The 12138-nt window shown below is 39.9% G+C and overlaps 1 protein-coding gene across 2 annotated transcripts in view; it reads left to right on the top strand.

Annotated features, from left to right (window-relative positions):
- The window catches only part of EPB41L4A (erythrocyte membrane protein band 4.1 like 4A), a 134820-nt gene that overhangs the window by 91330 nt on the left and 31352 nt on the right, over nucleotides 1–12138 (top strand). For both annotated transcript variants that reach the window (XM_040541487.1, XM_040541486.1), the window contains exons 12-13: nucleotides 2854–2966; nucleotides 11292–11373. In XM_040541487.1, coding sequence (XP_040397421.1) covers nucleotides 2854–2966; nucleotides 11292–11373 — 195 coding nt within the window. The remainder of the gene's footprint in view (nucleotides 1–2853; nucleotides 2967–11291; nucleotides 11374–12138) is intronic.

The raw sequence follows: 12138 nt of genomic DNA, 5'->3' as shown, positions 1-12138 counted from the left end.
TGGATTGTGACACCTATTTACACCGCATTGATTACACAGAGCTAGTGATAAATAGTGATCATAGAATCATAGCATGGTTTGGGTTGGAAGGGACCTTAAAGACCATATTGTTCCAACCCCAGTGCCATGGGCAGGGACACCTTCCACTAGACCAGGTTGCTTAAAGTCCCATCCAGCCTGGCCTTGAACACTTCCAGGGATGGGGAATCCACAACCTCTTTGGGCAACCTGTTCTCACCACTCACTAAGTAAAGAATTTCTTCCTTATGTCTATTCTAAACTTACCCTCTTTTAGCTTAAATCCATTACCCCTTGTCCTGTCACTACACTTCCTGACCAAGAGTCCCTCCACAGCCTTCCTGTAGGTCCCCTTTAAGTATTGGATGGCTATTATAAAATCTCCCCAGAGCCTTTTCTTATTTAGTCTGAACAACCCCAACTCTCTCAGCCTGTCTTCATAAGAGAGGTGCTCCAGCCCTCTGATGATCTTTGAGGCCGTCCTGTGGACCTGCTCCAGAAGGCCCATGTCCTTCTTTCGTTGGGTGCCCCAGAGCTGGACGCAGCACTCTAGATGGGGTCTCACAAGAGTGGAGTAGAGGCGGAGAATCACCTCCTTCTACCTGCTAGCTATGTTTCTTTTGATGCATCCCAGGATCTGGTTGGCTTTCTGGGCTGCAAGTGCACATTGCTCCTGTCTCTGTGCTTGGAATTGCCCCAGCCTAGGTGCAGGACACACTTGGCCTTTGTGAAATTCTTGAGGTTCACACAGGCCCACCTCTCAAGCCGGTCCAGGTCCCTCTGGATGGCATCCCTTCTCTCCAGCATGTCAACTGTACCACACACATTGGGGTCATTGGGAAATGTGCTGAGTGCTCTCAATCTCACTGTCCATGTCACCAGCAAAGATGATAAACAGCGCTGGTCCCAGTATTTACCCCTGAGGGACACCACTCATCACTGGTATATACCTGGACACTGAGCTGTTGACCGCAACTCTTTGAGTGTGACCATCCAGCCAATTCCTTATCCACCAAGTGGTCCACCCGTGAAATCCATGTTTCTCCATTTTACGTGCAAGAATGTTGTGTGGGACAGTATCAAGTACTCTGCATAAGTCAAGGTAGACAGCAATAGTTTCTCTTCCCTTATCCATTTGTGCTTAAGTCTATTGTAGAGGGCCACCAGATTAATCAGGCACAATTTGCCCTTGGTGAAGCCATGTTGGCAGTCACTAGTCAACTGTTTATCAAGTGCCTTAGCGTAGCTTCCAGGAGGATCTGCTCCATCAGTCTACTGGGCAGAGGTGAGACTGGCTGGCCTGTGGTTCCATAGGTCTTCCTTTTTTCCCTTTTAAAAAATGCATGTGATAATCAAGTGGAGTTTGACAGATTAACTCTTTCTGGAATTCAGAGTGGCAATAATACCATTTTGTATGTGCTTTGAGAATGTTTTCTTTACACTGATTGTCTTCCCTGTTTGCCTTTTGTAGGAAAATTCCATCATTGGGTTGGGTGGTGTGTGCATGGGGACCATAATACTATCCTTTTTCATTTTTTTTGATCTTCTCATTGGGTGACAGCTTTCCCCGAAAACAAACAAACAAACAAAAAAACAAAAAAACAACCAAAACCAAAAACCCATCTAAAAATCAGATATTTTGTTAAATATGTTGTTTAATATGTGGAGATGTTAGTGTGAGCAGAAGATGTTGTCCCCAGACATTTAGTTAAAACTGTTTCTGGAATTTGTGAGATTGGTGTGGTTGCAAAACTGAAAATTTGAGAGAAAGTGTTTTATGGCTAACTTGGGAGGAAAAAAACACCCTTGAAATTAAATATCAAAAAGCACTATTATTTTGATGTAATGTTAGATTATTTTTTTTTGTCCTTTAATCCTTTTACAGCTGTTGAGAAGATCATAATTCTGCAGTGCTGACTGCTCCTGTGGGGCTTTTGGTGAAAATGCAATCATCCTAGTGGAGTAGATTCACATAGCTCAGAAAATCTACATCCATAACACCTGTATAATTGCTTGGCACTTGCTAGCGTAGCATGATACCTGATGACTTCTAAGTCATGGAACTGCAGTTGTTACAGCAACTGGGAGTTAATGCTGTTACTTTCTTTATATTGTAAATTTCCAGTAGCAAGCGTGGAGTTCTGCGGAGGAATATGGTGTTTGTTTCAAACTTTTGTTATGAACACCTTATTCTGCTTAATCATATGGAGACAGGCATTAGAATGAGCATAGAATAACGCATTTCATTACTTTAAAAATCATGCATCGAGGAAGATCCTTACTTTAAGAGGGGATCAGGTTTTGTATTACAGTTTGCTTTTGCACTGGGTTCTCCATACCCTTTTTACTGGCCTTCCACTGTGGCAGAGCCAGTAGCCCCTTACTGATTGAAAATGAGCAATGTTAACTGTGTGTTCTCCTGAGATAAAAACTTACCGAGGGAATTCAGGATCTAAGCAAATTATTATTTATTTGATTACTTACATGAGAAAGTCGTATGTTAGGAGATAAGAGGTTACAAAAGGTCATGCTATCTTAGCCTCTTCCTAGTAAGCTGGCATTTTTTTGTTTGCTTAGATCCTCTAGTAAGTGCCTTTTGTAGAAGAGATTGGCACAAACTGTTGACGATTGTGCCAATGAATGATTCAAAACAAAAGTGAGTTGCAGGCAGGGTAGTGTTACTCTCTGCAGGTGTATCAGAGCTGCAAAAGAGAAAGGAATAGCTATCAAAATGTGCTGTCTGAACACCATGCACTTTTTTTCAACCTAAAGATCCTCTGTTTCTTCGAGCAGTTCCCCAAGTGTTTACACAGTCTATTTTGTTGTGTTTTCAAGTGGCAGGATGTCTCTGCAAATGACCAGAGATCCTTCTGTTCAGCTTCCGCGGCCTGACCAGTGTATTGAAAGAAGTCGCAGTAAGACATACCCGAAAAGGACACAACAGACAGGTAAGTCCTTCTATGCTGTGCCTGTGGAAAGACTTTGTCCCTGGTCTGTGGTTCATTTCACTTTCAAAAGGTGAATCAAAATTGTTGCAGTGTCCTTGAGTATCTCTCAAAATGGATTCTGCCTTCTTTTAGGTCAGTGTTTGCATGTAATGTTAAGTAGATCTGAAAACTCCAACTTTGTGGATAAAAGCGAAAAAGATTTGTGGATCAGATATGGTAAAACATGCATTTGTAGGTCTAACATAAAGTGTGTTAGGGAAGTTTGAAAATGGGCAGAGAAATACTGTCTCTCTAGTTTTATAATCAAGTGGCTTGGCTGGAATATCATTGTTCCACCTGCTTGACCCGGGCTGCTACTCCCCTACGTCCTTTTCCCAGTTCAGTAAAGCTAGAGCAGTATCCCTTTATTTTGATGTTAAGTGGAGTAGAAGTTAATGCCATGCCCTCTGCAGTTTTAAAATGCTTCAGATTTGTGAATTGGAAATTCACAACTGCATGCTGAAAACACCAGGGGAAGCTGGAAGTTTTTGTAGGCATTAGAGGAAACATGGAAAATGAAGTGCTAATCACAAGAGTCATATGTAAAATAATAAATGTTTACCGAAATCTAGTAATAGGGGCAAAAATCTTTCCTAATGTCAGGTGCCAGTTCTACATGTGACTACATGCATATGCTTAGCTTTGTTTTGACTGTAGTTATACAGATTTCAGTGGAACTCATGCATGGAGTTGGGTACATATGCACATGTGTGTTAGGGGGTTGGGAACAACTTGCCTGGGCTTTTAAAACGTAAGTAAGCTTTCTTTTCGTCATGGGTTAGTACACCATGACATACTTTTGAGAGGTCTGGATTTTAAAAAGAGGTCAGGTATATACATCTAGAGGTGTCCAATGTTTGTTCTGGATGCCATCTTTTGACTGAAAAATGAAGCCAGTGTGTCCTGCCTTTTAGCTGCAGTGGGTATTGAAATGTAGTGTAACTACAGTTTTTGCCCTTGGAAAATATAAGCAGTTCACAACAGTTTTGTTTGTTTGTTTTTTAAGAGTAAGAAAATAACTGTTTTGCATTCAGATTTTGGCATCTTTTTGTCAATGAATGCCTAGATGTATGGTTTAATTTTTAGATAGTCCTGTGTGGAGCCAGTAGTTGGACTTGATGATCCTTGTGGGTCTCTTCCAGCTCAGGATATTCTGTGGCTCATCTATGACTTGTCTCATAGATGCTGTTCACCCTTGAACCTAGTGACTTAGACTTTTGTTCAGCTGGGCTATCCCATTCTTGGAGTGGTGTTTCAAGATTAATGGCATTTCCCACCTCGTTATTCCCCTGTTCAGCTGTGCAGAAAATTGTGTGGCTATTCAGGGGTAAACTTGTCAGCTGAAACTCAGCCCTTAGTTAAAAATAATGTTTGCCTTAGCACAGGCAGTGAATGTCAGTCAGTATTGCTGTAAGGATGAGTGTGTTGTGCTTGTTGGTGGTTTCAGTGTCTTTAATTGGAACTATGAGGAAACCAGAAACCTTCCTGTGACCTGCTCTGCTCTTGTAATGTGATTCAGAGTTCCCCAGGCAATGCCTGCTTGCTTTGGCGTATTTAAATACTTTGTCTTACTTTGAAGATTTAAAAAAAGATTTTTTTTTTAACCATCTTATTCATAAGTATTTGTGTAATTTCTATCCCCCCAATCTTGTTGTTTTGCTTTTAATGTGGCTTAATTGATAACCCAAGTGTTTCAAATGTGCAGTCGCTCTCCACTGATGTAGGTTTATTACCTCAAAAGATTTTTAAATTAAATGAATTTGATTCATTTCCCACATTATACGCGAGCTAAAGGAAGAGAGCTGTGTTATTCAAAATCTATCCTTCTCTGTCAATGAATCTATTTTGAGTCTTAATTTTTTTATTTTGTATCTGGGTATTCATGCTGATAAACCGCTAGTTCTCTTTGTCCATTTAAATGCATTTTCAGACACTGAAGGAAAGTTAATGTCATTTCTCCTCCATGTGACAGACTCCATATGGCAGTCTCTTGCGTGTCACCAGGATAAATGCACCCTTTTCCCCCTAAACTGGATCTTCGATACAGCAGTATTGAGTCCATTTCACTCAGGGAATCAGGTCTATTTGATAGATTTTAAGCAACATTAGGTGAAAAATACTAACCCAATATGTATTTTACTTTTACAAAATATTTTTTTGTCAAGAAAATGTGACTGCCGAAGTAAGCAGTCTTAAACACTTAAAACACGTCAGTTAAAAACAGTTAAAACGCTTCAGTCAGGCAAAGTTTTAGAGAATAATATGATGTTACATCTTAAAATAAATTTTCCTTTCACATAATGGGATCATGTCAGTGGATCTCATCGATGGCTTGTCCTTTTTTCTTAATTTTGTTTCTAGTATGGTGTAATAAGATTAAATATGCCTTGTTCAACATTTTAAACCATATGATTTTAGTTTACATCTGCTGGATATTTCTTAAGGTGTTTTCTGCAAATGCCACATAAATTACCATCCAGCTGAACATGGCTTATAATTTATCTTTTTGTAATGAACAACAGAGTTCCATTTATTCTACCCTCTCACAAACCCCGAGCCCAATAACAGCTTACAAATAGTTACTATTTGTAACTTCCTTCTTGCCTTCTCCAAGTTCAGCGTCTTGCCTCACTTTCTTTACTTTTCTTCCTTTTCTTAAGATTGCAAAGTTAAGCACATGAAACAAATGCTTCTCTTTCTGCAGCCAGTTTAATTAGTTGTTCTGTCACAGACCCAGCATCATCTGTGTTTTTGGACAATTAGGTCAACCACTAGATACAAATTCATGTCTGTAGCACGTGCCATCTACATTGCTGCTGCAGCTGTAGAGGTTGTAGAGGTCAGTGTGAAGTACTAAAGTCTCTAACCTCCAATATCTCATTAATTTTTTTGTTGTTCCTTTATTTTTTATACATGTTCTGGTGTTACCAGTTGCCTAGTATGCATTCTTTTTTTTTTTTTTGACACTTGAATGTAGAGGTTAGCTATAATTTGTGGTAATGAGTGACCAAATGTTTTCTTGTCTTGTAGGTCCATTAAAATGTGCTAAAGTCATTAGGGCTGCAGACACTTGGTGAACTGTGGGTTAAAAGTTGGAGTAGGTACCAAGACAATGATAGAAAAAATATATACATATATATTTGTTTGCAGTTAGTGTGCTTTAGGAGAGCAATTAAAGGACATAATACTGTGAAGGGAGAGAAACTAGCTTTCTTGTATAATAGCCACAGCCATTGAGTGGTTCCCTCGATAGGATAGGATGTATAGACAGTTTGGCTTTAGTATGGCAGATTATTTTCCTAGAATCCAGATTACAGTTGCTTAAATTCCAGTAAACTGCATTTTATCACTTGCTTAACTCATACCATATCTCAGCTATGCTAGAATTAGTGGAAAGACCAGTCCAGGAAACTTCACGGACTGTGCAATCAGTGTTTTTATATTAGTGCATTTTTTTCCTTTGTGTATGCTTAGGTTGTTTTTCAAGTGGGTGCTCAAGTGGAGAAAGGTGTTTTGTTTTGTTTTGGGAAGCCTTGAACTTGAGGCATGCATAGCTTGTTTAGTTCGTTTATTCTCCCAGTTTCAGCTGAGAGAGAGTTACAGTCACATTTTGTTCTGGTTGCAAATCATAAACTCAAACAGTGGAACAGGATCACTTATTGTTCTGCCTTACCCTCTTATGGCAAGACTGATAATATTCAGCTTTCGCAATAATGGGTACGGGTTGCTCGATGAAAGCGTTCATTATTCTTTCAACTGAAGGCTGCACTCGAGAAGTTCCTCAGGAACGTTCTCTCTGGACAAACATTGATGTGGCCAGACCTGTTGCCATGGGTCTGAGTTTATTCAGTCCTGGAAAACACATTGCTTAGGGCTTCTTGTTTTTTGCTAGCTGAGGAGTTGATTTGCCAATGCCTTGCACGCTGTGTAGTTGTATAACCACTATAAAGTAAACCCTGGCACTCTGATTTATAAGCCAGGTGGAAAATCAGGAGCAAGTATTAAAATTACAATATTGCATGTATTCTTATAGTCTCTAAACTATAGCACCCAGGTGTTCACAATCCCTGCATTGACTGACCTATGGAATATCACAGATAGCTGTCATTATCCTTCTTTTGCATGCACCTCAGTGATGGCAGATAGAGCTGTTGGATTGGGGCATTCAAAATCACCAGTCGTTTCCCAGAAAACTGTGAGATTGGGTTTGAAAGCTAACTTTTACAAACTGAATATTGGGTTAATTGTATCTATTTAGTTATTTACTTTGAGCTTTAGACTTTAAAGGTTATTTGAAATAACAGATTTTCTAAAAGGATGGATGTGACCACTGCTGTATTTCAAGATATGGCAGTCTCAGCAGAAATGAGATGACAGGTATGGAAATTACTTCGGAAAAAAAACCATTATCACAGGACAAGCTAAGTGAGTGTGGACATTTGAAGTCCATTCATTTTTATAAGCTCTTAGTAACATACAGTGCAAAGCATGAACTCTTACTTCATGGTTTCCTTTTGATCACACTATCTTCTGCCCTCATTAATAGATTTAAATACAAACACTGCTTTCAGATAATGTCAATGAAATTGCTTTAGTTGATAAGAAACAGGCATGACTTAATTAGCTCACCAGGCTCCTAAGATTTTGGGCTTCTGAGTTTTTAAAATCTAGTAGTCTATTTAGATTTGAATGCACAAATCAACGTTAACCTTGCTGTAAATTTAATCAAAGCATGCATTCATGTTTATGGAAAAATTCAGTTCAGTGAACGCTGACAGTAACTTACCTCACAAAAGGCAATCAACCCAAAAAACCTGCTACAAGTTGAAGATTTCTGGTTTTCTAAGGTATTTTGAGAGGTCTATTACCTTGGCATGTAAGAAACAGTAATATAGATAAGACACTGTAATGGGGTTAGTGTTTGGTCAATTTTTCTGGAGTCTGTTCTTTTAGAATAGCCATACTGTGTGATACAGAGATATATGTTGGGAGAACGGTACTGTGACAGTAGTAAAAGACACATGAGGTGGAGCATACTTCAAGTTACTTTTCTAAGTGTGGACAGAAGGCTTTCCTCCCAATTAAGCTGGTTATTTGTACAAAAGAATCGTACAGCAAAAGAGTTTGTTTTTTAGAAGAAGCAAACAAAAGCTCCTATTGTCCTAAAGGGCAACAGTGGAGTCAGTCCAATGTGGCTCAATGAGGGCTTCTCTCAGTAGAAGAGAGTTATTTTGTATTTCTGTCTGGATTCTGCCTCTGTGATAGCTGCTGGTATGGTGTCGTTTCTCTGTTCTTCCCTCAGCTAGGTACTTGTTAAATAAGTACAGTGGTAACCAGGAAACTCAGCAGTGAGAAGGAGCTGGTGCTTTTTTTCAGAGCTGGCTGCTCTGAAAACTGATGTACCCTGCATAGACTCTGCAGCACCACTGTTCATGCAGGGAGCCCATGGAGCTGCAGAGGCATCAGACTTTCTGCAGTAGGGTGGACTGACTGCATCGCATAATCCCATCTTCTGACACTCAGAGGTGGCTGGGCTGTCTGGTGAATAATTAGGTTATTGCCAAACACAGCAAAGGATCAGGTCTGGAGCAACTGGCCCCTGGCTCTTTTTCTGGAACTTGTTTCATTGCTTTGACATGTTTTGGAGCATGAGCTCTTGTCGTTCCATCAAGTAATGAGCACTCTGAGGGGCTTAATAGGAAGCTACGTCACTTATGCAGCAGCATCTGAATTACTGAAATCATTTCCTTTGTTTGGAAAAGCAGTGGCTTTGCTGATGTCAATACTTCCATTAGTAAAGATGTCATAGTGTTGTGGTTTTTTTTTTTATTATTAATATATTTTTCATAAATTTGATGGCCTAGGAAAGGCAAGCTATATGTATATCCATGAAAAAAAAAGTCAGAAACCCTGAGATATCCTTGTTGTTTAACACTTCAACCCTCTCCATTTTCTTTTCACTACCAGTATCTTCCTTAAAGGTGGGAAATTTCTGCCTCTTATTCCTATGTGCTGTCATCTTTCTTTTAATGTGATTTTTTGACCCTAGGCATTTTTAGGTCTCAGGAAGAATTTTTGTAGCAGTCTTTTTTTTTTTTTTTTTCTTAATGAAGATGGGACTTTTTTTTTTCTTTTTTCTGACCATTTTCTCATCCACATTCATTCATGGAAGTTTGGGGTTTCTCAACCCATTAATTTTTCATTCAGTAATTCTGTCATTTTACCAAGCAGGTCATAATGAAACTGTAGCTATTGCATCATTCTTGAAAACATGAAACAATCGTATAGGCAGATTTATAGTGCTTCAGACAGTCTGCAGAGCTGGCTGTCTTGTCCTGAATAAAACAGAGGATTCATTCAGGCTCCCCAAACTTTACTTTCTGTTCTGTATGTGAATTTGTTCCCATTCTGTATTTCCTTCTTAGAATATTCCAAATTCTTACTAGTCCTTACATTGGCATAAAAAATAAAAAGTGCCTCAGAGGAGCAAATGATGTACAAGACAGGACCCAGGCTGCTCCCCTTCCCTGCCAGGCACTATTCTGAAAAACTAAGTAGGGGAAGGAGTAAACTAAATCATTAAAATCCATAAAGGTCAGACAAATAAGGGCTTGGCTGAGTTCCCTGATCAAAGGTGACTAATGCCCCCTGTGGCCCTCTGCAGCGTATGAGAAATCTGCAGAAGACTGACAGATTTGATATGTAGGAGGCCCACACCCTTCTGGAGATGCAATTGATGGCCTGACAAGATGCCTTTGGATACCTCAAGTGTCTGTGCTGAAGTAGAGGGGAGTGCAGAGACTTTGTACGTTAAAAGGGAGGTATGGGAAGTTGTGAAGTGTCATGGAAAGATTCTTTCTCTGAGATGTGGAGAAAGCTGATAAAGTAAAATTGAGCCACAGCTTAATTTGAGACATTATGTTTTAGTTTTTAGCAAAACAAAAAGGCTCTGAGTTTGTACGGCTGTATTAAGAACACTATAGTGCCATTGCTTGTGCATGAAAAGATACAGCATTTCCTTGTTACCAGTTTTACAGATTTCAGTCAATCTGTTTTGTTATCTTCAGTGAACATCTTCACCGTCCAGTCCAGAGCTGATGCATGTCATTAGTGGTGTTGCTTTGTTGTTTTACTTAGCATCTGTTTTTGGAGATGGTAGCGGTTTTGTAAGAAATGACTGAAACTGCCAGTCAGATGGAAAGGCAACGTCTGAACTGAAGAAAAATTACAAATTAATATTAATGGCACAGCATGGAAACTAAAAATATAGTGCTAACAGAAACAGACTCCTCTTGGTGATTAATACATCTTTTTTTTGTTTGTTGTTAATTCTCTACCAGAGTTGCGTGATGTACCTGTGCTGTATACCAAGCTAAACAGAGCAGTTTTGAGGTGTATACATCTGTACATCATACCTGTGTCATGTCACTGTGTCTTTAATTCAGAATGAAATATCCAGATTCCCTTGGCCCTCAGTGCTCCTAAATTACAAATACACCAGTCTGTTTCTTTTAAGCCTCTTGCATGGAGGGGAAGTGCATGTCCATCCTACTTCTTCAGGGCTCTGGTGGAGGCTTCTTTGCCAACAGTGTGGAAAGAGCAGGAGCAAAGAGTGTTCAGTATTGGGCACAAAACTGGCCAAATTTTTCTTATTCATAGAAAGTGAGCCTTAGTTGTTTCTTGTCCAAATGTTATTCTTTATTCTCTTTATATATACTTACATTATTAGTTTTCAAAACCTTGGTTTACAGTTTTTATTTTCCTGGTCATGATTTAGGATTTATTAGTGTTGTGTGCACAGTGCTGCTACATTGATTTCAAAGGGTTCCTTGCAATGTACATATTCCTCTTGCTTTACCATCTAATCTAACAATTGTTTTAGAGGCCACAGTAACCACACAGGAGATTGCCAAGCTTTTTCATAGTGTAGACCATACCTAGTTACCTTATATTCTCCTCATACCTTTCTTCTCATTAGTGAGAGAGCAGGAAACTCCCTCCTGGTTGCAGTAGCACAGTATCCCTGTGGGAACAACAGCAGCTAATTCCCCTCTCTCACGTGGGTGAATGTCCCCCACGTTGAACTTACTTGTGATGTGCTGAAACTAGAAAAAATGATAAGACACAAAAGTGTGATCCTTATACGCCCTTAGCAAGTACAACATGCACCAGATGTCTTGTGTATTATTTTATCTCACATACCACACTGGGTTCAGGAGGTGATTAGGCTGAATAGATGTGCCAACAAATCTGCTAAGGGGGCTATCCTGTATTTTCTTTTTTCAGGATCCAGCAGCATGAACCAGATTGCAACAAATGGGGATAATGAAGGAACTACAAAAATCATTGCACCTTCCCCAGTGAAAAGGTAGGTAGACCAGCAGTTGCCTTCCAGCTTTTAAGAGTCTGTTTATTGCATTGGACAGAGCAACACATTTAGTAATCATTCATTGCAGCTTTTCCTGACCTTAAGATTTAGGACTCTCTGATCTTCTGCTGACAAAGCTAACAGAGGTAATTCATTTCAGCAAGCCCCAGTCTTCTGCTGCACTGGAGCAGAGGTTCCAGGTGACGTGGAGTTCAGAAACCCACAAATCAGGGCATGTTAATAGGAAGACAGTCTCCATTTTAAACCTGAAAAAACAGATTGTGGCACAAGGGGCACTGGTCAGGATAGGCATGAAGTCCTTCATGTCTCTGCCCTGCTCTGTCCTCTTGAGTGCAGAGGAAGCTCAGCTTGTGATGTGTGGGCAGGGAAGAGCTGGGAAAGGCCTCTTCCAGCAGTGCTCTTCACCCTGCTATCCATTACTCATTGCACTGGTAAATCCAGGAGTACAAAACTAGTAGATGTTTGTGCTTGCCAGGAGTACAAAACTAGTAGATGTTTGTGCTTGGTCCTCAGCAGTAACAAGCTTGCCAGGGCTCCTCTGGACTTGTATGGTCTGCTGTGTTTAATTACCAGTGCTGAAGCACACATCTCTGGTTATTAGGCATATTTGAGAGAAGGAGATGAGGCTCAGATTCAGGAAGGGATTTATGTTCCCACCCTTACTTATAGGTGGAATTTGGATGGACAAATCAGAAAAGGGTGATTTGACAAAACAATGAGTCAAAAACTCAGCACCTAACATTT

This window comes from Cygnus olor, chromosome Z (genome assembly GCF_009769625.2).
Source record: "Cygnus olor isolate bCygOlo1 chromosome Z, bCygOlo1.pri.v2, whole genome shotgun sequence".
Taxonomy (NCBI): domain Eukaryota; kingdom Metazoa; phylum Chordata; class Aves; order Anseriformes; family Anatidae; genus Cygnus; species Cygnus olor.
This window is presented reverse-complemented; position numbering and strand designations above follow the sequence as displayed.